Here is a 27982-nt window from a genome sequence, read left to right as displayed (position 1 = left end):
ATAATCAGTGATGATACACAACTTACTGCATCAAAAGCATTTTGATAGGCATTTGGTCCATGAGTTCTCAAGGCAAATATTATTTTCCCTTCGATACTTTTCTCTTTCCTGCCAAGACATCTGAGAGCCTTTTCAGCATCTCGGGTCTCCCACCACACCTCACGAGCTTCCTTCACATCGCTGAATGTGGCTTCTCCCGGCCTAGGCTTCAGAATCAGCTCTGTTGCCTGCAGTAAAAGTCAAAGGTTCACCAGACAGATAACATTATCTTAGAATGTTTATTGTCTTAACAAGCTAAGTTAAAACAATGAAAGGAAACCCCAGATGAAGATACACAGAACTGGAAGAAAAAGATTTAGGCTTATGTTTATTTGTTAAAATTTTTTGGGCTTCAATCATATTTATTTTGTATCCAGGACTTGTAATATAAACTTAGATATACACACACATCACACACAATCGTCTTGGAGATCAAGTCCACTTCTTCAGGGTAGAAAAAACTTGACCAAACCATGACTGCCAGATCAGTAGACCTTGAAGGCAGGGGTAGGGTAGGTGCACTGTTTATTGTAGATAAGCCATTCACGTCTCTGACCTTATCTCTTAGTCACTCTAGCTCTCCTTTAATGACTTTTAAATAAATACTGACATCCACCGCTCATCTTCAAAAAATGAAAGTGGCTCATCTTCAATTGCCATAAATAGCGACTCTTTCGTATTGTGTTTCCTCCAATCCAAATCCTTGTAAAGGATTTAAGATGAACCCCATTCAACAGTATGGTTTCTTACCAAAACATTAATATATATTTTTGAGCCCATACTTATCTTTGTTTTATTATTTATTTGCTCAGTAATTTGTACTTTAACCGTCGTAGAGGTTTGTCCCACATAATTCCTGCCACATGAACTAAAGTAAATTTTATTTTTTTGTTTTCGATATGTGTGTGCCTTACAAAGAGTCCTGGATATCACCTGACAATAATAAAGGTGAGTGAACGCCACAACATTTCTACAAATGAATAATACCTCGCCTAAAATCATGTAATTTAAAAATAGGCAAATGTTTGTATAACTGAGCATTTACTATGATGAGTGTTCGTTATGGTATTGTTTTTATAGGCTCAGCTATTTTTGGTGGAGTCTATTGGCTTCACTAATACTTTTTTTCATCCAACAAATAACCTAAAATGAGATTTAGCCAAATTTGTAACATAATTAATAAATGTTATGATATTTATGGGGTTCAATTTATTTATTTATTTCATTTTATGATGCTATAAATGTAATTGCTTCACTCGACTAATTTGATTGAATCCGTACTAGGTTTCACTCTAGGGTTATCAAATACGGGAGGTTTTGCTGTTTCAAAAAATTAGAAAAAGGTATAATATTAGCATGTATCGTAAATTTTTAAAATAAATGTACAATCGTTTGAACATGCAGTTAAATTGTTTTCAAGCAAATGATTTCAGAATAAAAATGTTCCTCACCAGTTTCCAATCGCCTTGCAGTATGGCCTGTCCCACCAGATGAGTCGGCACCAAAGCAGACTGTCCGAAGCGCTGCATGCCGAAGTAGTTGATGAAACCTTCCTTTTTCAAACACTCAACAGCCTCTCCTATCACTTCATCACTGGCTTTTACATTCCTATAGGAACAACAGAAAGTCATCAACTAGTGATGCAGTTTGAAAACACAGCATTGAGTTAAAATCTCTTGTCTAAACTAGTTTAACTAGGAGTTGATTAAAACTAGTTTTAACTGGCAAGTGGCAACCATAAAAAAAAGCTTCCATCAGTTTGTTTCAATTAATTAAAAAAGTAAGATTATTTATAATATAATCTTAAATGTAAATAGCAAACTATAATAATATGCCACCCAAATTATAAACACCTTTTATTGTTAAATTTGTCTTTGAGTAGTAGATATAGGGTAAAATACCTCAGAACCATCCTAAACCGGTTTCCTTTGAGATCTCCAAGCCTCAAGTTATGCCACTTGTAACAAAAATTTCCAATAGCAACAGCTGCAACAAAATCAAAGAGTAAACACTTCAATAGATAGTAAATACCTCCGCCACAGATAAGCAGACTAATTTTAATTTGTCTCATTGGATTTTAACTCAAATATTTCTATAAACGATTAATATTTATTTCTCATTTAAAAAACATTAGATTTAAAGAGTACTTAGGTTTGCTGCAACAGAGAAGGGAAAAGGGTTTTAGTTAAAATCTTGATGGTAAATGATAAAATAAATGAATTTGACAAAATTTGATAAAAATGTATCCTCAAACAAACAAACTACCATACAACAGTTTTCTTTTCTCCTTAAGATTAACAAAAGAGTTTTAAATAAATATACAGTTTTTTTGGAATTTTCTCCTTAACACGTTCGCTACTGCAATAGTACGAAATTTTTCATTCACATGGACCAGCGACGCACATATGCGACGGCTGGTTTCCACCCATAGACGGCTAGTCACATTAAATTAGACTGCCGTCGCATATTTGCGTCAGGGTTCTAATGTTATTAAAATGCTTATATCTTTGTAACAGTCTAACTGAAGGCACCGAATTCCCTGCAGTGGTCTACAAAGATGTCTGACGCACAACTGCATCGCTTGGTCTGTGGATATGATGATTGGTGACGTCATATGATAGTTGGATAAACTAGTCTTAACTTTTCTGCATCACTGTATGTATGCTGCATTATACTACGTAGCTTTTATTTGATCAGTTATAAACTGTTCTAGAATAATCTGTTGTTTTTAGCGAATTTCCCATATAGGGAATAATAAGCTATTACCGTAGTACTCATGGTAAGACCTGGACGCGGGACCGATTTTTTTTTTCGTTTTGAGGTCCCTAGAGGCCAAAAACACCATCCGTTCCAATTCATATATATATTTACCGGTATATATTTATATGTTTATACAGTGTGTAAATTAAGTATGGAAACAAATCTGTATTTTTAAAACCGAAATAGATAGAAATATTCTATTTGTGGCAATAATAGTTAACAAAGATTCCGCAATTTTTCACATGAAAAATATTTTTTTACCCCCCTAACAGGGTAGGTGGTAGGGGGTGACTTATTTTTTTCAAATGGCAACCCCTATTGAGTGACCCCTCATTTTGAAGGGTTTGTCAAAAGAAACACAATGACGCAAATCCGAGGTGAATATCTCACTCCTAGCTAACATGGCGGATATTCCAAAATGGGCTTTTTTTTACAAAAATTAAATTTTTCATTACCCACCATTTAGGCTAGGGGTGAAATATCTACCTCGGGTTTGCGTCATTCTTTTTCTTTTAACAAACCCTTCAAAATGAGGGGTCACTCAATAGGGGTTGTTGTTGAAAAAAATAAGTCACTCCCACCCCCTACCCTGTTAAAGGGGTTGAAAAAATATTGTTGATTAAAAAAATTGCGGAACCTATGTCAACAATCAATTCCACAAACAGAATATTTCTATCTATTTCGGTTTTAAAAATACAGATTTCTTTCCATTATTTGTGAAATTGGTGCTTTTCACGTACAATAAATCAAATTTTGGAATATCCGCCATTTGGGCTAGGAGTGAGATATTCACCTCGGATTTGCGTCATTGTGTTTCTTTTGACAAACTCTTCAAAATGAGGGGTCACTCAATAGGGGTTGCTATTTGAAAAAAATAAGTCACCCCCTACCACCTACCCTGTTAGGGGGGTAAAAAAATATTTTTCATGTGAAAAATTGCGGAATCTTTGTTAACTATTATTGCCACAAATAGAATATTTCTATCTATTTCGGTTTTAAAAATACAGATTTGTTTCCATACTTAATTTACACACTGTATATTTATATATTTATATATATATATGTGTCCGTTAGCACGATAACTCGAGCAAAAATGATCCGATTTTGATGAAATTTGGTACAAATGTGTTTATTTGAACGAGTTCGCGATCCAGCATGATCGGACCATGGGAACGGGGGGTTTTATGGGGTAAAAATAGGTTTTTCCCATTTTTGACCCCAAAAACATAAAATTTAGCAATTTCTTTCCAAACCATTTTGTAGAGCTTAAAAAAACAAATAATTTAGTATATTGAAGCGTTATTATGTGCCTAATGGTTACGGAGAAAATTTTCAAAAAATTGTAAATTTAAAATTCCCATGTTATTCTTATGGAGAATAAGTAAACTGTTATAGTTTGCTTGTTTATGAACATATTTTGATCAAATTTGGAAAATGTTTTTATTTCTTACTAACTACTAACATTTTACAAAAAAAAAAAAAAAAACAGTTTTACCCTCCCTCATGCAGCAAACCTAAGTACTTGTTAAACTAATTCTATTTAAATCGGGAATAAATGTTATATTTTTAAGTAGACATTTCAGTGTAAATCCAATCAGTCAAATGGAAATTCGCTTAGTCTGCAGGTTTGCTGCGGCGGGGGTATTTTTACTTTCTTTCACCTCAAAAATAGTTTGGTCTATTTCAAGAAAACTATGATAATTTTTACTATTGTCTTTGCTGTAGACCGGTCGTCGCAAATATGCAACATTACAAAAGGTTATAAAAAAAAAATAAAAACAAGAATAAATTATTTACCAACACGATTGTAGCGTATTAAAATGTAAATGATCACTGTTTTACAGGTTTTTGCCTGACTCAATATTTTAATATTTGCTCATGTTAAATTAATTATTTTCAAAGCAACCATCACTTAATTAATTTGAAGACAATAATTAAACAACAAATAATTCATTAGTTGATTTGGAATTAGGAATGACAACTCTATTTCACAGAAAATATTCTCTAATGAATGACCAACTGATTTTATTAAAGTAAGTAAGTATATTTAACTATTGTCAATTAAAAGAATATATTATGCCAGTTTGTTTGTTTTGATGTAACCTCAAAGTTTGACACGTATGAACACATGATCGCCCTAAAAAGGTTCATCTTCAAAGATATTCCACCACACCATGGTGGAAGACACCTTACCGCTTCTAGCTAAAAAAAAATCCAATTATGTATAGACTTCTCTATTTTCTCTATTTTTTTAGTAAATAAAACATGTGATTGGAATTTCCTACATTTGTTTTGATTTTCTGTTTATATTTCATTGTTATTTCGTCACCAGCATGGCAACCCATAAAAGCCAATGTTAATTTTTTTTTAAATTTCAAATTCATTTTTTGTGCTTATTTTTGAGCTTACGGTAGACTCCCTCTTATCCGGACTCCTCGGGACCGAGGCCAGTCCGGTTAAATGGTTTTCCCAAAAACTTGTTAAAACGGACTGTTTACCAATAATAATAATAATAATAAATCTTTATTGTCATTTGGTAATATAAAAATTACAATAGACAAGGTCAACATGTTTTGTTACATCTATTACTTATTTAATACGCAAGTAGGATTTTTGTGACAAGTACTCCTCCGAAACTACTGAACCGATTGACATGTTTTTGGTGTCATTGGAAAAAGCGTAACGTGAAGTTGTGCAGGAAACTTTCTTTTTACGGAAATAATTAGGGAGTGAGGCCCTGGGGCTCTTTAAAGTTTCGTATTTCTCCATAAGATTAACATGGGAAAGAAACATTGTTATGAAACTCCAGCTGTTGTCAGAAATTAAAAGTGAGAAGAAGAACATATGTTTATTGTAAAAAGTCAATAAGTTTGCTAATTTAACAGTTTGCTACAAACATTTACTGACTTGGTTAAAATGAAATATTTACTATTTGAATTTGGGCTGGGAAAAATATTACAATGGAAAAAAGCGAGAGAGCCTGGATAAAGTGATGTACTAAAAAGAAAACTGAATTAAGACTGTGCTGCATTTCTTATAGTAATCATTAAAGAGCCGATTTGCAAACTTTGGAAACATAGGAAAGTCATAGAACACCACCAAGGAGAAGAAATAGAAATAATGTTGTTTTTATATATTTATAATTGTTATTATGGACAACCTAATGCGGCTATGAGTAAGCTATTTGTAGAAAACACTAAAAACCAGATCAGCTTTTGAAAAATGATAAGATATTTACAAGAAATGTTGATTATATCGATCTGTTATGTGCACCTCCAGTATTTCCATAATCTTTGAGTCAAATGTTTTAAGGTAATCAGAAATTATGACTGTTATTCGTTTTAAAATAACGCCTGTAATACTTAGCAATTGCTCGAATTCGAGCAACAGGGACACTAGTATGTTACATAAAATATTAAATAGGCTACAGAAAATTTTAAAATAAAGTTAAATGAATCTTAAAAAGATAAAGCATCAGTAATAATAAAAAACTTTGAAATTAACATGAAAAAACCATAACAAGAACATAGAATCATCAAGACTGCTTGGCCTCACATTTAAGAGTTGAAAAATCTACATTCTGCAAAAACTCCTCGACTGAATAAAAAGCACGACTTGTAAGCCAATCTGATAATTTTTACTTTTTACCTGTACAAATGAATACTTTCCTGATTTCTAAAATATTTATTAAATAGTTTTATTTGCAAATATTTATAACTTTTGATAATTTTTTTTAGCCTGGCTTGAGGAATATATAAATCTTTTGATTGTCTGGTGATATACCCATGGATTGAGTTGCAAGGAACAAATTTATTTAGATTCTCTTTAACGGAAACTAAATTGTTAAAAATGAAAATATTAGAGAGTGTCATGATTCTATTTTCAGCAAAATATGCTTTGCAACTAACCCTATCTGGAATTTCAAACATAATTTAAAGAAAAAAACTCTCATAAGTACAATTCTAGGAGAACCTTTTATGTTATGCCTAGCGTGAACAATAAATATACTAAGAGAACTAGACATTATTTAGTGCCATATTTGTTTAATGAGTTACCAATGAGTTTAAGTAATTTTAAGTCATACTCTTCCTTGAAAGCTGAATTAAAAAGACTTTTAATTAATTGTTAAAGTTTTCAGAATTTATCTTTGTTAATAGTTATAATTCTATGTATTGTTATTGTTAAATATTGTTTAAATAGTTTAGGTAAAACATGGGATTGTTAATTACCTGTAGTAATTTGTTGTTTTTTTCAAATATTTATTTAATTGTATTAAAATTTTTGTTATATTAGTTTTTTCTATTATTGTTAAAACAATGAAAGAAATGGTAATGAAATGTGAAAACTTATCTATTTAATACAACAGATTGGGAAAATAGCTTGTACCAGATAAGAAACTGACTGGAATTTTTGTGAATGGACTTTTGAACTGAACTCTATCTATAGCTGCGGACAAGCCTGCTGAGGCTTTTGTAGCTTTGTATAAAATGTATTTTGTTTATTAAATGTTTTTGTTGCATGAAATAAATAAATAAATAATAATTCTGAGAGCCTTCTTTTGCCATGTAAAGACCCGGTGAGCTCCTGAGCTATTACCCCACAGTATATTGCCATACAGCAAGTGTGAATTAAATAAACTGATGTAAACAATTAGAAGTGTTGGTTTAGAAACACAATTTTTAAGTTTTCTTATCAAACAACATACTCTTGACAATTTTTAAATGATATTATTGGTATGTATTTCCCAAGTGAGTTTAGAGTCTATGGATATTCCAAGTAGTTTAACAGAATCCGCATTGTCTACTTCAAGATTACGCAAAGTAAAACAATTTTTTTCTGTTTTATCATGATTTATTTCAAGAAAATAATTACTTTCAAACCACAGCTTACCCAATTCAATGGCGTTTTCTATACTTTGGTTTGCAGAGTTGAATACTGTAATATTCAACTTAAATTTAGGAGAGCGTTGTATCAAGACACGTGATCACTGGTCTCAAATCTTTCCCACGAGAACAGACGTTTCAGTACTTGCCTACTTCCTGCCGATTTATTCCAGTTAAACCAATGTGCTGATGAAAATTGTCCGGTTAAAGAGATGTCATTTCTGCCCAGTGTAGTCCGGTTAAACCGATGTCCGGTTAAACCGATGTCTAGTTAAAAGGTGTCCGGATAAGAGGGAGGCTACTAAAATTTTTAAAGGGATTCTGCACATCTACGGGAAAATATCTTTCTAACGCGTAGATTTCCCCTGTGATGCACACGAGCTAAGAAAAAGGTTTTAAAGAAACATGCTTGCTTGCCTATTAATATATAGATATTTTTTGATTGTGGCAAAATATGTGATGATTTCCCATGATGTCGGAACATCTGTGATAATTTCACAGCAAAGACCAAGATCATTACTTGCGATTGCAGAAACGCCAGAATTGCGGAAACGATACGAGCCTCTCACTCAATTGTGGCAAAATCGGTTATAATTTCTTACGAACACGGCAACACACAAGATGGTTTCTAACAATCGTGGTAAAATCATGCTTAGAATCTCAATATAATTACCAATATATAGATTTTATCAATATTAAGGTAAAAAAATGCACGGTCACCATACCTCGCAATTCAGTGCAGCGTTGGAATCTAATTGCCTCTGTTCTTCTTACGCATATCTGTTGGGTGGTCACTGCTCTCTTATCTTTGGTACCAGCAAAACCAAACTTGTTGACCTTTAATCTAAAAAATGTGAATTTATCAATCATTTTGTCTGCCACAGCTGACAAAACTATACATTATCCTTATATATAATACGTGAAGGTGATTTCTACGAAACACTACTCCTCCGTTGATAATGGACGGAATTTTACAACCGATGTGTCAAACTCAAAATTAAGTATTTTTTGTGTAGACGCCCCCTTTCACCAATTCCTGTAATGGCTTTGCCCCACAGGCCATCAAAATCCCAATGTATTTCTTATGAAGAGAAGATTTTGTTTACTTAAACAAACGAATAATTTGTATTTATTACATCTGTTCATAGTAAACACATGACACACACGGGCGTTTGTTTTCAGAGTGAGCTAGTCTGCTTAAATATTCAAATATATTTCTTGTAGTCAAATTGTGAGTTAAATATTAATGTAAGGTAATTTTGTAATACCGTAAAAGCCCTTTTAACCCCACCCCATTACACATAAATACAGGTTAACTGAAACAATAAACAAATTACAAATAATTAGAAAAATAGATAGGCAACGCGAATGTCTGCCATGGGACATGCAGTTGACTTGGCTTGGAGCAGATGACAAGACAAATTTCAAACTGTGATAGAGATAAAGTACAGAAAACAACAGGTAATTAGTTTAAGAAATACATTTTGTGTTCAAAATTCTACAGTTTTGCAGATTTCATTATGACAGGAACAAATGTACTAAATAATGACCATTGTAGATCTCTGTAACTGACATACCTTTACGATTCCAACCATTGATAAACCGAAAAAATTGTTTTTCTTAAACAACCTTGCCCCCTTTACTTTGTCAAATTAGTGGTTTACTATCACCTATTTTATGTGTTGACTACCAGTTGTAAGCCTTCATCTAAAACTTAAGAATCTTTTATTTATCTTGTCGCAGTTTACAGATTCCTTGCAACATGATATAGTGGTTTATGCAACTATCTCGTAAAGATAGTGTTTAAGACATGAGTGTCGTTAACACTATTTACGCGAATTGCGTACACTACTTTACCTACGACAGGTTTTTAATTACTAATAAGATTGACTGTATACACAGAATAGACTTCCCATGTGATATCAAAATTTGAAACCAAGAAAATAGATGAAGTTCAGGACCATCTCACCAGAGTTTAGTAGTGTATTGGGTTAAATAGTAATCAAAACCAATGCAGTATCATAGCAAACAGCTGAATGATTTATCACTTAACACAGAATATTGTAATTAGTTGGTAGACCATCTCTTTTTGGCTTTAAATTTTTACATGTGAAGTCTATTCTGTGTATAGTTAATGCTAATAATCACTACTCAAAACTTCTAAGATATGTTATGTTTTTGTTTATAGCCTCACATTGCCACTGACATTGATGCAATGACTCATTGTACCAATCACTAATTGCACCAATCGTTAACAATTAAATTGGTAAACAGCTGATTAGCTGAAGTTCGAAGCATTACAATTTTACTTCTTCTCTCTCAATCCTTGAACCTCATTGGTCCGTTACCCGTGTTGTTAAATAAAATATGCTGTTATGTAAGTAAAAAATGCTGTTATGTGAAAATTTTCAATTCTAAGAACTGAAGTGAAACGGCTTCTTGTCGTAGGTAAAACAGTTTTTGGTTGTATAGATTGTTTAACAATACACTTGGGTATATTTCTCCTTTTTGATGGGTGTAAGCCTTGATAGTGAAATGCAACAAGTGATCTGTATTGCAATATCCTAATTTTGTTCAGTCTAACAAAACAACTCATCAATTTACAAACCTGTATTCATCTTGATTAATTACAAGTTTAATTCACCTTGATAAGCGACTTATGACGGTTAAGGCATCGGAAGTTTCACAGTTCTCCTTGTACAGGACAAAGTGTAGATATTCTGGTCTGTCGTCGGGCCATTGGACTCTAGCTGTAAAGGACAAACTATGGTTACTCTCAAACACATTATATATTCAAATTACACAACAATGTGTTAAAATGTTGTAAACATAGCAATCTTAAATGTTTATGAAATAATAATTTAATTGTTTTATTATCAGCATTATTATTGTAGTTATAATGTGTAAATATACATTATCTCCACCTCAGGACCAGCTCTTTGTCTGAACTATTCTGAACTAAGGAGTTGATAGGATATGTAAAGAAAATGTTTTAAAATTACATATTTTTAAATTTAGGAAACTAGGTAGGCCTACAGTTTTATTTCAAACGAGAAAGAAATGTACCAATAACCCGTTTAGGCACTGAAAAGGTGTTGGTTGAACAAGTTAGCAGTTATTTGTTTGTGGGTGTAAAGCTTATGTGGCCTTTGGCAAGGTCTCACCCATCTTCATGCTTTATCAATGGCAAAGTCTCTCATATTACGTAACAGTAATATTTGCTCCCAACGGTTTTTGTATACCCAATATCAAATGTAAAATAAGCAAGGGAATTATTTAAACAAACTATTGTTGCTGACGGTTTTTTAGTTTCTACAAGTCCTAATGCAATCAACAGTAAGGAAAATGTATGCTGAGATGAATAAAAAATAAAATTAACTGTAATTCACAACTTACTAATCTGACTCAGTCCATAGCCTATCGTCATAACTTTCTGATTGTCCTTGTCGAGAGTGTTGCTGTAAACATGGACACCAAACCTCATCTTGAGAGCCTTGTGTATTCTCTGGCGTTGTACCTTACTGAGCTCAGACACCTAATAACATCACGACATTCACCTGTTGATTAGACTATCAACCCATGGTTCTCATGATACAGTACACAAGATCAATTTTCATATTTTTCTTCAATGATTATTCAAACTTTTAAGAGCTAGCTAGGATTTTCAATCACATGGTCAAAATAATTTACATCGATAGTTTATTATTAAGTACCAAAAGCTGCATTCTCATGGGTATCCCCCATTGATCATGTTTTAGAAAATAAATAAGGCTACCCATGGAAGAACGTTAAAACAAAAACCTTAACCTTATTATGAAGAAACAACTTGTGTCACATTAGAGCATTACAATCCAACAAAAGTACCAAATATAGACAAAAAAATATTGACATAGAAAAAGATAACCACTTATCAGACCAAAGGAAAAATATAAGTAACCGGAAATTACATAGATTTATAATGACTGATGTTATAATATTAACACACATGTGCCCAAACATAGGAACGCCCAATAGTAAGTGTAAGGCCAAGTATAAGCAAAAGCATTCAAGCTTTTAGAGAGAAAGAAAGCTAGAGCCAAAAATTAACTTAAGTTTTGAGCAGTACTGTACTGCCTATCATGGTGCAAAAAACTCAGTTTATTTACATTTTAATTGCTAACCTAAACATAATATAAATTAAATATACTGAAATGAAATACTAGCACAAAGCACACAAGCATAGTAGGTAGTCCAGTAGCCTGCTGAAAGATGGACATCCATCACGAAGTTAGATTATTGAATCTATCAATTACCTACTGCCTACTGCACTCACATCTTTCTCAATGGTAGAAGAAAGTTTCTTTTCCACTATCTCTCCCAGTGTCTTCCACTGTTCTGGGCTCAGAATGTTCGGATCCTCTTCAGTAGATAGTTCCACTAGAGAATATAAAAGATCGTGAAACGTAAATTATTACTCAATTTACTAAAACGTTTCAATCACAGGGAGTGTTACCTGTTTTAAGAATAAGTTTTCTAATCTTTAATTTTAGTTTAAAATTTACAATATATAACTGAAATTTGATTTTGATTTTGAAAACATAATTATGGTTCAAGGTGTAACATTTATTGAATGTCTGTTTGTTCACAACAACTTTCTAATTGACTGGTCAATCATTACCAATTGAGATGGAGATATAATTCGGTGTATTTGAACCCAAATATGGATGAGTAGGCCCTACCACTTGTGCAGAATGGAGTGAGATCTACCTTGTGTAGCTTTGTTAATAACTAAGACCTGCTGCTTCATTAACCAGGACCATTTATCAAAAGCCAAGGAGATCTGGATCCAGTTTCAAACCATCAAAACATTTCTGACTTTTTTCAGGATCAGGATCTTTAGATTGTTAGGCGAACACTATAACATTTTTAAAGTATGTAGGCACCCAGCTATAAATTGTTCTAAATATTCTTGTCTAAATATTCTTAAGTCGAGAGTAACAAACACAGCATCTCATCACCCCTACCCAGGTATGTTCACAAGCAACATGCATCAAACACTTAATAAATTTCTCAGTAATCGCACACTACTAACTTATTATCTATATTATAGATACAAAGTGGACAAAAACAGAAATTTTTCTACTCTGACTATTACAAGTGGTGTATGGAGCATACTTAACTTTTTACTCCATAGTACTTGGGTTAAATCCAAAGTAGGCCTAGGCCTATATGTTATCTAACTAAGACATGTAGAATGAAATAGCTAGAAATAGATAGAAATGCCTTGTAAAGTGCAGGGATCTATTATTATTATAGCATATTAAAGCATATTAATATTAACATATTAAAAAAGTTAAAATTTCACACTTATTGATGGCTAAGCTGTCCAGTCCACCCAAAATGTGAGAAAATAAGAAATTTTTTCTTTAGACATTTTCTCAAATCATCTAAAAGTAACAATGTCCGGTAAATAAAAGATAGGTCTAATTGAATTACCTTTAGCTTCTTTTGGTATGTCAATCGATGTTAGTTTGACTACATTCCCTTCTAGATCAATCTCATTCACGTGGAAATCACTATACCTGAAAAATAAAAAATACATTTTATTAAGCATCTTTACAACTTAAGTTACAGAAAACGTTGTAAATAAACATTTCTTTAATAATACAGAATTAGTTATGTATTTTATAATACTCAAGCCTCGACACAATCTTATAAACATAAAAACCAAGTGTTTATCAAACAAGCTTTTGGTATGCATACATCGTACTTAGTTGTTCAGTACAGTAAAAAGTAGAAAAATGCTTTCCTATGGGTGCAACTAAACAAATATTTAACCACCTCAACTTTCAGCTAAACTGGCCATAATTAATATTAGGTGAGCCTCTTCCTCCGAGCTCTGTCACAGACCAGGGCCGCGTTAAGGGTCAGTGGAGCCCTGGGCAAACCCAAGAGCAGCGCCGCCCTTTTTTTGTAGTGTTGGCAGGCGGTGGTTTGGGGGTACCAAGCGGGCACCCCTAAACCACCGGCGCCCCAGGGCATATGCCCAGTCTGCCCGTTTATAAAAGCGGGCCTGTCACAGACAGTTAACTGGAAGAGATTCAAACATTTAATTTACGAAGCATTCTCCCAAGACATTGATCAGATGGGGTCTACCACACTACCGGTAACAACCATCAAATAAACATTCTAGATCACATAAGTTCTAAGCTTGCCTCTCAGGTTGCTGGGCATGTCAGGCACAATTTTCAATAGTGTTTTTTTTTAGTTTCGCTTGTATAAATGGCTGTAAGGTTTTGTCAAATTACTCTTTATGTCCAGTATACTGCCTTAGATGCTTGAAAGGTTAAAAAAACAGGTAACCAAAGATGTATTTCTAGATAAATTTACTCCTAAGCTGTTCATGATGTCACTGATTATACATTAAGAAAGGAAAATAAAATTAAACAGTGCTGGATACACTATATGTATATCTAGTGTGGACGGAAGCAACATGGATGTATTATTTTTTAACTTACCTGTGCTTCAATATCACGTTGAATCCATCACCACTTCTGAGAAACTCTGTGATTCCCACGTCCGATTCCTTCTGACCTCGCCAGTGATCTGCGGCTAACCTTTTTGAAGGTTTTTCATTGGTGTTTTCAAAACGCCGCTTACGCTGTCCTCCTATGACATTTCATGTTTACTCACTAATGGCTTCTCCTAAGAAAGAAATCCCCTGAAAAATGCTTCATAACGGGTTCAAATGTGAATTGTAATTTAACAGCTGATTGCATTTATACTCATAAATGAGAGAAGAAACAATTTTTAAAAGAGGATTTTTAATGGACTCCTGAAAGTTTACCTGATTGAGTAGGTAAATAACTCTTTATGGTATTGTTCTACAATCGACATATTTTTAACATTGTCAATTAGTGGTTTTAATAAGGGTCAGACTTAGAGGAGGTACGATTGAGGCATTAGTTCAAAATTCCTTCGTTAACAGCGCTGTAGTAGAGAGCATTTTGGCAATGAAGGTTTACTAATCGCAAAAATAGTTCTGTTTATAAAATAAAATTATAAATGCCTTAAATTCAATAGAAGTTTATTAATAGAAAAAATAATTCTGTTTATTAAATAAAACTAGAAATTGCTCAATTAAAATTTTATAATGACTTGATAATAAAATTAAACTGTCATAACCGAACCAAACCAACCAAACTTGCTGATAATGAAAAAATCTTAGTCAAAAAGTTAGTGCCACCAGCGGGATTCGAACCCGGGACTCGCGGCATATCAGCCTGGCACGCTAACCACTAGACCACCGAGGCCGATGGCTGCATCGTATTGTTACAGTAATGTTGTTCCCTCAGCTAATGAGAAGCCCACAGCTGTCATCGTAAGCTCATCTATACCTCCCCTGAGTAAATACCGTTTTATTAATCTAATCCGTCTTAAACAAACACATTGTTTTAATGTTTTTCTTCAATGCAATTTTTTCAACTATAAAGTAATCTTTGAAAGGTTAAGGGTAATGCATTTTTACGTTTTGCCTCAAAACAAGTTTTGAACAACGTTAAAATGCGTAAACTGCTCACAAGTGCCCTATTAAGTATTTTATTTACTTACCAAATTTATTGAAACCACGACCACGAAAACCTCCTCTGCCAATGTCTCCGTTAGAAGACGAGGGAGAAGAACTTGACGTTTGAAACACTGTAGATGGAATTCCCTCAGTTGTTTGTGTGATTTTAGACTCTAGAGCAACTGGTAGTTGTTCCTTTTCTTTTTTTAGCTGACGAAATTTTTCAAGTACAGAAAAAGGTTTCTCTTCTTGTGGCGCAGCTTTAGTCTCCTCCATTCTAAAACTGTAAAATAACTTGATTAACTCCCATCAAATCCATGGAGTAAACAAATTAATTTCTTGTAGACTAAAGTATTTCCACACATTTTGAACAAAAAAGCTGGAATTTATTTTTATTTTTAACGGATTCACAATTTTACATGGAAATTAAAGAATTTCTGTGTGACAAATAAATTGGCTGAGAGCTACATTAGTAGTAAAAAACAGCTATATAAAACAACAAGACAAAATATGAAATATAGCCTAACAACAAAATGACAAATTTCTCTCAAATAAATAGTATAGAATAAATATAAACACAATAAACTCTATGCAATAAGAACTAATAGAAAGACAATAAGTTCTGTACAACAAGAATGAAACAGACCAAAAAATGTTGAGAAAAATATAGGTGCAATTTTGGAGAACAAATTGAAGTTGCAAAGGTAAGTCCTGACTCTATTATTGCTATTGAGACAGCAAGCGAAGACAATAATATGGTACACAGCAGCATAGCCTAATACAAACCAAGTTTTGCACAGAGGCAATAAATTAGAATGTGCATGATGTAAATCAGCAGGGGAAAAAGGGGTTTGTCTTTTTTGGTAGGCCTACAGTATAAACCTGGTTGATTGTATGAGAAGATTGAAACTAGATGAGAGATTGTTGCACCTGCTGGCTAGGAAAAACCTCTTCTGAAGGTTCTGAAACTCTCCAAATCGAGATACAGATCATTGAGTTAATAATCTCAGTGAGTAATTTTTTTCTCGATGTTAAGATGTACAAATTCCTTTGAAAACTAAGATGGAAAACGGTGGGGGTCCTAAGCGCTTTAATGGTGTGTTCTGAAATACAACATGTTGGACTTTTAATTAAAGATTGAAGCAAGAGATTTATAGCCTATTGGTCACTTAGGCCTATTCGTTCATGGAGAGTTCAGTAGCAGAAAGAGTGACACTTAGTCAAGAATAAAAAATATTGCTCACACTGGGAAATCACAAAATAAAAAAAGGAAATACCACATTTTCCAAATTTGTTTTTTACTCTCCCTGCTATGGTAATAGGTCTCATGACCTAGACCCATGACCTAGGTGTAAGACCTAGACCCGGGACCGATGTACTTTTTCCTTTTGAGGTCCCCAGAGGCCAAAAAAACCATCCGTTCAAATTCATATAGGCCTATACAGGCTATTTATATTTGTTCCATGGGAAATTCGCTAAAAGTTCTTTTTTTTTGTAAAATGTTACTAGTTTAGTATGAAATAAATACATTTTCAAAATTTGTTCAAAATATGTCCATAGACAAGCAAACTACAACAGTTACTTATTTTATTATATGAATAACATGGGAATTTTGAATTTACAATATTTCGGAATTTTCTCCGTTTTAACCATTAGGCGCATAGTAACGCTTCAATAAACTAAATTATTTGTTTTTTGAGCCTCTACAATATGGTTTGGAAAGAAATTGCTAAATTTTATGTTTTTAGGGCCAAAAAGGGAAAACCCAATTTTTACCCCATAAAACGGCCTATAAACACCTGTTCCCATTGTCCGACATCCTGGTTCGCGAACTCACTCGGAAAAATGTAGGTTTACATATTTATATAAAATTTCATCAAAATCGGATAATTTTTGCTCAAGTTATCGTTCTAACGGACACATATATAAATATATATATATATAGGTATACATGAATTTGAACGGATGGTGTTTTTTGCCTCTAGGGACCTCAAAACAAAAGGGAAATCGGTTCCAGAGGTCCCAGGTTCAAATCCCATCAAATCGCCAATGGATTTTATCCATGTGATAATGCCGGAACCCCTAGGTCCCCTAAGTAATGTGAAAAACAATTCCATGCTCGTGCCTAGCGTCCTGGGACAAAAAAAAAAGCTGAACATAAGAGTAAGTCTGTGAACTAAGGCGGATTTTGTACCTTGGTGTGGAAGCCGGTCCTTTATCAGCTAGGTAGTAAATTAAGATTAAAAAGTATAAAAATATATAAGTAAGATTAAAAAAATAGGTAGGTACCACTCGACTGAGTTCACCCTAATGGGGACTATCAAGCTTAATAGACAAAAAATTTTCATTAATGGTACAAAATACTCTACTAAAACAATTCAATTCCCAAATATCATGCAAATTGGTCAATATTTGCATAGGTATTTTATTGTTTTGAATGAAATATGTAAACAACTTTAAAATTACATACACAAAATTTAATCTTACAGTATTTTAGCCTCAATAAGAAGACCCTCAATAACAAGTATTCTTTACTAACAAGTGTCATGTTCATATACCCTTGACTTTATACATCCCTTAATTACATGTTATTTGCAAACCTCGAAAAGAAGTCAATAATTGCCTATGTAATGTCGGTACAATGCAAATTGTCTAGCCAATAAAGTATTATTATTATTGATAACAAGTCTTTTGCAATGGTATGAGAGACCTGTTATCAAAAAAGGGATTTATCCATTAGCATATATTATTAAACATCAAGCCTAGTCCACTAGTCCACACTTGGAGACTGAGTTATCAGACAGTAGGAGGCCAGTCGGCCCATAGTCTGCCGACAGTCAGTCAACACAGGTTTGGATACAAGTTTCCGATTTGTCTCCGATCAGTGCAATCAAACTAGCCAGCCAGTGTTTGTTGGTGACTGAAGAGGGCGTGATTTCATCCTGTGCGGGCTTCATAACTCTTAACAATGGGGCTGATGTACCGAGGAAGATAACTGTATGTTGAGAAACATGCGGGTCCACTATTGTCTATAGTAGTGGACCCGCATGTTTCTCAAGGAAGGTTTGTAGTTCAGTTGTACTATAGTCTAAACCAACTAAGTTATCAGACCTTCAATTAGAAAGATAGCGTAGGATTTAGAAACTTTACAAAAATGACTGTTGAAGGCTTTATTATGCTGTGAATTCAGCCCTGAACTCAAAGCTGAGCACCTGCGAGTTCCGGTCTCATGCCTCCAGAGACATCCACACATGCAATCTTGAGACAAAAGACTTGTATCGTGCCTCCATGTCTCCCATTTGGATGGGATACAGAAAACACTGTTATTTGTCTCCAGAAACACGGAAATTCGTCGGCTGACTATCTAAAGACATCAATAGAACAAAGGCAAAAGGGTTAAGCCTTGTGGTTAATGTAGCGCCTCAGACTTTGGTGAGGAAGAGACGGGGTTCAATCCCCGGCACATCCACAAAACTGTAAAGGGTTTGGACCACTTTTCCTTCACATAATTTGAACTAACTTCTTGAAAAAACGTTACCGGTACGGAGACGGTCAGCCGAAAATATTTCCGGGGACAAATCACTAGGTGTGGACTAGGCTTAAGGGTAAGTTATCGATTCAATTGATGATTAAGCTTAGCCTAGCCAACAGCCAAACGATCTATGCCTCTAACTTGTAACAATCGATAATATGATGGAGTCGGATAGGCTAACAAAGTATTGTCAATTAAATTAAGTAGGCCTCGTTATCATAACTAAAAAAATGGCATTTAGGTACCTTTTTATAATCTTCTTAAAACGTAGTGCATTGGTAGCCTAAATAGGAAAATTAAAATATAACCCTCTATACTCTTCCAAGCCTACCACCCAATATTGGCATAGGCTAGACGAATTAAGAACGAGGTTATTTCAATTTAGCCTAACGGGCAGCATTTGTTTATTAGACAGTAAATTAACTTAATATGTGTTGAGAGAGCTTACATGATCTTTCCTAGTCTGTATAGTCTAAGTTTATATGACAACCTGTTTTTCACACACACTTGGTACTTGAAAAGTTGAAAACTTTAACCTCAAATCCACACCAACCAAGACACCACAGTAGCAGACAGCACTCAGCACAGCAGAGAGAGAGCCGGCCGAGCCAGCCGGAGAGCGGAATGGGCACACGGGAGGGACTAAGGCTAAAGGTTAGTGACGTCATATCTCTAGTGGCTAATGTCTTCTCTTGAGGCAACACGATTACCGTAACCATAGTATGTTTTATCTATGCCGTAACGAAACGATGTGATTATAGTTATAGATTATAGAGTGTGATTATAGTGCCGGCGTTCGTGGCATAGTTCGTAACGCTTCGGATTATTGTTCAGGAAGTCCCAGGTTCGAATCCCTCTGGCAGCACTAACTTTTTGTCAACAAATTTTTCATATCGGCAAGTTTGGTTGATTAATACTAAATTTTAAAATTAATTTTATAATCAAAATTATAAGTAATCATTAGTTAGATTTTTATCTTATATAGTTTTTATAGGCCTATTATCAGCAAGTCTGGTTGGTTAGGTTGTGTTTAACAGTTTATAATTTTATAATTTTAAAACAATATTTTATAATTAAAAAGTTAATTTTATAACTAAAAATAAAAAAAATAATTTAATTTTTTTCAACTTAGCAGTTGATTTTTGATTTTTTGGATTGGACTGGAGCGACTCACTGCAGCAATCATCAAGACTCTTAAGTCTCCTGAAATTTTAATATTATTTTATTTTACTTGTGCAGTGTTGTTTTTAAACTCATTGACATTCAACTTTTATTGATCACTACCATATCGACGCAATTTACAACCAATTTACAGTAAGTAATACTACTTATGGGACAATAACAAGTGAACTAACCTACAAACTATCGGCTGCACATTTATTTCAAACCTGCAGAAAGGAGGGATTCATGTTGACCCCAATACTGCCGGAACCAGTGTTACCACTACAGCATAAACTGTCTACCCTGCTGAACGAGAGTTTTCACCCTACTCGTTTTACTCATTGGCCGACAGTGCATTTCGCCTCCATACTCAAGGACACCATCACCAGTCCCCCCTCACTGAACCACCGTGCATCACGCCAGAAGTTCACCATCAACAAAATAATAGCCTTGGACTAACATTCTGAAATAACTGTGTTATGGGTTTCTGCTTATTGTGTTGCACCTAATGTTATTATTTTTCTTGCGGGTGTATGTATGTATATATATATATTTATATATATGTATGATTATTTGCAATCAATATGGTAACTCTAAATGAAGATGTTTTTTTTAACACCGTAAACCTAGATGATGATTCTGAAAAACAATCTTCTGTTCTGGTTTTAGAAATTAAAAAACTTGAGTCAAATTACCCCGATTGTGACTTTGGTAGTATAAGTAGGAGTATTGTATCCTTGATTCAGACACTTGATAACACTCTCGTTATTAATAAAGACTTGACAAATCGTAATATTAACCTCAAGTCTGAGTTGTCATATTTGGAAAATCGCCTTAGTAATGAAATTTCTGAAAAGAAATGTGTCTTAAATGACTCCTTAGGTTTCCAAGATTCAGCTTTACTAGAACAATCCCAGCTGAAAAATGATATCGCTACCCTGAAAAATCTCTTCTCTGTCTTACAAAGTAATTATAAAGTATTGTTAGCAGAAAAAACTCAACTAGAGCAAGAGTTGACATTAAAAGAAGGAGTCATTATTAAGCTAAGCAATGACCTAAAGCTGTCTGAGACATCACTCTCTCATCTTAGACAGCAGTTGGCTAAAACCAAATCAGACCACGATAAATGCCCAAATATCAGCAGGGACAAAGATAAATGGCTGGATGACAACACTATCCAGTCATTTTTTGACGGCCTTAATCTCAATTCTGATGATATGCTATCTAAATGTTTGTTTGTCGGGCCCTCAATAATCCAAATCTTACGCCATGGTAGCCTTGTAGACATTGAACAAATACAACTTGACCTATCTTTTAACAAATATGATTATATTTTCTGTTGTATTAGTAACTGTGTTAGTCCTGGAAAGGACGACAGTGCTTCTCACTGGAGGCTCTTGGTTTTTGATAGTAAAATAAAACAATCTTATCACTTTGATTCTCTAAGTAAAACTAATGGGGAGGCAGCAATGAAAGTAGCCAACACTTTTCATGTTCATAACAATTCTTTTGTAGAGGTACCTTGTCCACAACAGCGCAACACATTCGAGTGTGGGTTAAATGTTTTAACAAACGCAAAGATTGTGTACAATGGTTACTGCCTAAGCGAGTCAAGGGTTCACTTCTCGCTTGGACAATGGTACACCTCGTTGATGGAGGGGTCTCCTTTTGCTGTACCAACAACAATTGAACCACTCATATCTGCCTGTCATGTTAATTCTAGTAATCCCATCAGCGACAACATACCTGTTAAGTGTTCTCCTCTAAATCTAAAAAGAGGCAAACAAGGTGCATGGAAGCTTGTTAAGCAAAAGAGTAAGACTAAAGCAAAAGGTTCTTGTTTTCAAAATAGTGTAACAAATCAATCTCACTCTATTGTTAATACCAATAGGTTTGCGATATTGTCACCTGTTAAGGTACATGATCCTACACCTCCGAATGATAATTTAAAACATCTATCACCTGGAAAGGTTGCTCAGAGTAACAATGATGCCCTTTGCCCAAAGGTTGTCAACAACGTTTCAGTTACTCCTAAACGCAAGGCAGCTAACAATAAGTCAATATCCCGTATACCATCAACATGTGTCAACAAATCTGGTAATCCTCCTGTGTTACCTGTAAATCTGAGTGAACGGGAAGTCGAGATTTTCTCTGACAGTCATGGCAGGTTTCTTAGGAACTTTGTGCAAAGTACTAAAGCTTTGAACAGTAATTTTAAGGTCCGTTCTTGTGTCAAACCGGGTGCTATAGATTGAGTCAAGTACTTTCTTCAGTGATACCACAACTATCCAATATGTCAGATAAAGATGTCTTGATAGTAATTGGTGGTACTAACGATATTGTAAACGAGTACTGTAGTGACATTGTCCAGGAGCTTGAGAAGTTACTGAGAGCGGCGTCTCGCACTTCGGTAATTATAGTGGGGCTGCCTAAGCGTCATGACCAGCCAACGCTGAATCCGATAATTGACGAAACCAACACTCAAATACAGAAGCTGGTCAATGGTTTCAAAAATGCCAAATTCGTATCTCTTGAAAGTTTTGAGCGTGTTTGCTACACTAAGCACGGGCTGCACTTGAGTGAGAGGGGTAAACTTTGTCTTGCCAACTTGTTGTGTCAATCAATTCATAGCGATGGCACTCGTAAAACTAACCATCAAACTGTAAACCCCCCTCATTCAGTGTCACGTGTATTTTCCAACTCCAAGTTTTTGAAAAAAAAATACTTTACCTGTAGAAACTCATTCTAGTTTTAAAAAGATAGGGGATAGGAAAAGTCAGGTCTTTTACAACAAATCTTTTTTAGAGAAGGGACAGGAACAGCTCCTAATACCGTGGGCGGCTCTGGGGACTGCCGGGGTCGGACTCTCTCGTGTCGTCTAAAACTGATACACCAAAACATACGTGGGCTAGCTTCAAAAATCGAGGCATTTGAAATTTTCTTAGCACACGAAAGTCCTGATATTGTATTTGTGACCGAACATAATCTAAGGGATTATGAGTTCGAAAGCTGTAAACTGAAAGGTTATATGAATGTAAGTGCGTTTTGCCGCCAACATATGAATAATGGTGGTGTATGCATATTTGCAAAGGACGACATTGAAATAAAAAGCATCGATACAATGGAATTTTGCGAAGAAGGGAAGTGTGAGATTACAGCTGCAAAAGTAGCAGCAGATAATGAAAAGATTCTCTTAATAGCTGTATATCGACCCCCTGGTAATAGCTATGACCTCTGCCTTGACCTCATGTCCAGATGTCTTGAAAAACATCTTAAGACTCAAGATAAAGTAATTGTAGTGGGTGATTTTAATGTCGACTTATCAGTAGAATCAACAACCTCTAACGAACTCAAAGTTACAATGAGCTCATTTGGTCTAAGCAATTTAGTGAAATCATATACACGTGAATTTAAAAACTCCAAAACTCTAATTGATCATCTCTATACCAATTTTACTAACGAATCAATTGATTGCGCGGTTGTAGTGTCAGCCCTCTCCGACCACCATGCCCAGATTGCGTCAATCCATGGCCCCAGGGTTCAAAAATCCTCTGTTAAATATAAATTTGGTAGAAAATTCGATCAATCAAGTAGAGAGATATTTAGACACTTGCTTGCCTCTGCAGACTGGGAGCAACTGTACAATACCAAGGACTTTAACACCAAATTTACAATATTTAATGACCAACTTTGCCATTTTCTTGACGTTGCTTTCCCAAACAAATTACAAAAAATTAATAAAACGCACTGTAAGGGCAAAGCTAAACTGGACAAGAAGACTATAAATATAAAAAACCAAATGCTTGATCTTTATATAGAAACTAAAGACTTAAACTCAGATAACCACTCACGTCAAAAATACATGCAGCTCAAACGCACTTACAAAAATATAATCAGGCAAAAAAAATCAGATATGATACGTGAGAGAATAAACCAATCTGACAATAGAAATAAAGCCATCTGGGATACTATTAAAGAAAATCTTCCAACTAAAACTAACAATGCAAAAGAAATCAATATTCTTAATGAAAATGGGGAAATAGTCAAAGACCCACAACAAGTTGCTAACGTATTTAATAATTTTTTTTCATCTGTTAGTAATCCATCAGATAGGAAAGGCAAGCCCAATTATATAAAGCATATTCCAGATTCACTTTTTCTTAAGCCAACAAATAAGACCGAAGTTGAACAAATCATAAAAGAGATGAAAAATAAACGGTCGGCAGGAACAGACGAACTGTCTTCCAAACTGTTAAGAGAAATTGCAGACCTCGTATCCAACCCTATTGCTCATTTAATCAATGCTTCCTTTGAATGTGGCCAGTTCCCAGATGCCCTGAAAACGTCCATTATTAAGCCACTTCATAAAAAAGGAGATAACCACCTTTGCGACAATTACAGACCTATAGCCATAACATCATCTATATCGAAAGTGTTCGAAAAGGTAATACTTCTAAGACTATTGGATTTTTTTACAAAAAATAATATTATCTCACCGAAACAATATGGATTTACAAAAAACAAAACCACTACAGATGCAATGACCGATCTTATCTCAAATTTGGTAAATTCATTGGATGCAGGTGAACATACAATGGGCATCTTCTTTGATTTGAGCAAAGCATTCGATATGGTGGATCACATGTTACTTCTTGATAAGCTTTCTTGTCTTGGAGTGCGGGGGCTGGCACTGCAATGGTTCAGTTCATTCATTACAGGTCGGAAACAGTTTGTGACGATCGGCGCGATTCAGGCCGTGGATGACTCAGGATACCTGAAAACCTACTGCTCGCCTCATTGCGAGTCTGCCCGTGGCGTGCCTCAGGGGTCAGTCCTCGGTCCGGTGCTGTTCCTTGTCTTTGTAAATGATCTTCCATCAGTTGTTAGTTCCGGAAACATTTGCTTGTTCGCTGATGACACGTCGCTCTCAGTTTCTGATCAAAATTTCGACGAGCTCGAAATAAAAACCTTTTTGCAAGCGAGCTCCATGATGCAGTGGTTCGAGAACAACTCACTGAGTCTAAATGCAAAGAAAACTGAATTTGTAAATTTTTCAATAAGTTCAGCTGGAAAAAACAAGAACAATTTCCTTTTGAATGATGTTGAGCTCGAGGCAACTGATCATGTTAAGTTCTTGGGATTGGTGCTCGACCGAAACCTGCGCTTTCATGCCCACATTGACACTGTGTGTAGAAGGATTTCTTCAGGAATCTTTCTCCTCCGCCAACTTTCTAAGTTTGCAAAGTGTGATGTATTAATTACAGCATATTACGGAGTAATTTTTCCACACCTGATATACGCAGTGCCGGTGTGGGGGTGTGAGTGTGGGAAAACGTCTTTCCTCTTCCGGCTCCAGAAGAAGGCAGTTAGGATTATCTTTGGTTTGAATAGAAGAACATCTTGCAGACAGTACTTTGCTTCATCACAAATTTTAACATTTCCCTCAATATACATTTTAGAAACTTTGACTCTTATTAAAAAGAACCTACACCAATATCAATCTTCACCTACTCATTCATATACACTACGTAACAATTCACATCTTAAATTGCCATCTCATTCAACGTCATTCTTTAAGAGACACTTCCATTACAACGGCATTACACTTTTCAATCTACTTCCTCCCTCCCTTCAGCTGGAGCCGGACTTGGTCCGCTTCAAAAGGCAAGTAAAAAGGTTACTCTTGGCCAAAAGTTGCTACAGTGTCCGTGAATGTGTCGCTGATGGGTTTAATTTTAATTTTAATTAAGTTTGAAGAAGATTGTCACTCGTAAATCTAGTTAATTAAAGCACAATTGTTTTTATTTTAATTTTAGACGTAAAGATATATTTTGTTTGACATGACTAATGCAAATTTGTATTTGTTACTTTGGTTTAATAAACGAGTTATCGAGTTATTGAGTTCTAGCGGTGAACGCTGACACTACAAGAAATGTTAGCCTTAGTCCCTCCCGTGTGCCCCACCGGCCAGAGAGCCGGTCTATTAGTACAGCCTAAAGTTCTAGGATAGCGCTGGGTTCACAACGATATGGTAGGCATACGGTTAAGTATCGATCGTCGTAGTATGAAAACAGCTACTATCGAATATCGTAAATCGATTGGCTTCCATAGCGCCAACCAACCAACCAAAACGTAAACAAACCAGTTTAGCTGCTAACTCATGTTTTCCAATTTTTATTTTATTAATAAAAAATGTAAAACAGATTGTAAATAAACTTTGTTAAAAAAAAACCAAACCAACCAACAACGACACTCGACAGACAGAAGAGAGAAGACAAGAGATTACAAAAACTACTAGCACTAGCCTAAAAGGAGAGGAAAATATTTGATTAAATTTATTCCAACATTGTTCCTTTTGATCAGTTTCATGGTGCATAGTGCATTATTATGGAGGAAATATGCAAAGGTCATCTAAACGCTTTTAAAAGTAAGGGGGTGGTAATTTATCTGGCGTTAATTGCGCAAGTTACTGGAATATTAATTTTAAAATTCCTCCGTAATTTAAGTTCTTATATATTTATCATGCTGGTTATCAGCCTTACTGTAATTGGATAATAAACATTTTCATTGGCAAATTTTATGCCAGGTTCAGATATTATGTTGTACTTATTTATTTGCATTCACTCTCACTGTAATATTGTGAATAAAATTATGGCCTTCCGTCGTCAAGGCCACATTATGACGTTTGACGACAGACATAGGAGCTATAGGAGCAGCTGCAGCAGAAGGCACCAAGGCAATAGTTTACTATTACCACAGACAATATAATACTTTTTTTGTCTGTGCTATTACTATTCCACCATGAGTATGAGACAGCCGGTGCGGTGAGCCAGAGAGCCGATGCCGATACTAAAAGTCGATGTCTGTCATCCGGTAGAAAACAAGCTCGATATTTAACCGAATGCCTACCATATCGTTGTGAACCCAGCGCTATCCAAAGTTCTACAGTACAGTACAGAAGAAGAGCAGCTAAAAATTCATATTCCATTATTGGTTTAGGTTTTGGTTGTCATGTCAAATACTAAATTGTCAGTGACAGACTTGGTCAATTATCCACCGGTTTTGACGCAAAAAAGGAGCTTCAAAATTTACAATGGGATGAGAAGGAACATTTCAATCAATCAATTTCAACACTTTCACAAATATTTATTGCAATGTTAAAATTTTTTCACTCAGTTTACGTCACCGTTATTATATTATTGTCATGGTTTTTTTGTCTTGTCTGTCAAATATATTTATATTTTTGCTCGTTACTGTAATTATATTAAAATATTTATCAATTGTTATCTAGATTTGGTTACTGGTATCGTTATTTTTCTAAAAATGTTTATGCATGTTTACTATTGTCTAGTAAGAGGAATCTGTATCTGGCTTAGATATATAAAATATTTATCTTGTAACTTGAATCTCATTGACTGTAAAAATGGTGTTTACCGTATAAATAAATAAATAAAGGAGAAGTCTCTAATTTTTATGTTGGTTGTTGGTTAGTATATGCACGGCCAAATTTAACCCAACCAGATTTAAAGGCCACGGCCTTCGAAGTGGCAACATCGCAAATCTCTCATATTCAGTTTTTTGCCCTTAAAATTTTGCAGGCTGATAACAACCAGGCCTACGCACAGGCACCTGCCCATGTAGGCCTGTCCCATAAGTATGGCAGATTCATCTGACAATAGTTAGTTGTACTACTGTAGTTAATCTTGCTCTCTGTTCTTATTTATCTTTCTGTATTGGGATAAATAAACGTATTTCATTTAATTCATTGCTGTTTTGTTTGGAGTCAGCTAATGGTATTTGTGTACGGTATTTTTTTAAGAATACGAAAGCTTGGTTACTAAACTGGGCTATGAAAATATTGACCCCACTTTAAAATGTAAAAAAATAAGTTTCAATTTAAATATTGTTTTGGTTTTCATTTCCAAATATGTTTTATTTTCAATCTTTTAATAAATTTATAATTATATATTTAAATAAATAATACGCGCATGAATTAGCTGTGTGGTGTCAACTGTCTGCCATGTTATCTTATGGGACGTCTGGCGCTAGACAACAATACCA

The 27982-nt window shown here is 34.6% G+C and overlaps 1 protein-coding gene across 2 annotated transcripts in view; it reads right to left on the bottom strand.

Annotated features, from left to right (window-relative positions):
- Positions 1-19317, bottom strand: part of LOC128987581 (pseudouridylate synthase 7 homolog) — a 28437-nt gene extending 9120 nt beyond the window's left edge. Inside the window, exons 1-11 of one of the 2 annotated variants that reach the window (XM_054408506.1) lie at positions 19209-19317; positions 15273-15511; positions 14180-14330; positions 13158-13243; positions 11995-12098; positions 11079-11217; positions 10327-10432; positions 8408-8526; positions 1941-2025; positions 1491-1647; positions 27-227 (exon numbers count right to left, since the gene is read on the bottom strand). In XM_054408506.1, coding sequence (XP_054264481.1) covers positions 27-227; positions 1491-1647; positions 1941-2025; positions 8408-8526; positions 10327-10432; positions 11079-11217; positions 11995-12098; positions 13158-13243; positions 14180-14330; positions 15273-15504 — 1380 coding nt within the window. In that variant the 5' untranslated portion in view covers positions 15505-15511; positions 19209-19317. The remainder of the gene's footprint in view (positions 1-26; positions 228-1490; positions 1648-1940; positions 2026-8407; positions 8527-10326; positions 10433-11078; positions 11218-11994; positions 12099-13157; positions 13244-14179; positions 14331-15272; positions 15512-19208) is intronic. The other variant, XM_054408505.1, reaches the window with a different exon arrangement.
- Positions 19318-27982: the final 8665 nt, after the last annotated feature.

This window comes from Macrosteles quadrilineatus, unplaced genomic scaffold (genome assembly GCF_028750875.1).
Source record: "Macrosteles quadrilineatus isolate MER2022 unplaced genomic scaffold, UCM_ALF_1.0 Scaffold_2__2_contigs__length_208266976, whole genome shotgun sequence".
Taxonomy (NCBI): domain Eukaryota; kingdom Metazoa; phylum Arthropoda; class Insecta; order Hemiptera; family Cicadellidae; genus Macrosteles; species Macrosteles quadrilineatus.
The sequence above is the reverse complement of the archived record's forward strand: the minus strand, read 5'-3'. Positions and strand labels throughout refer to the sequence as shown.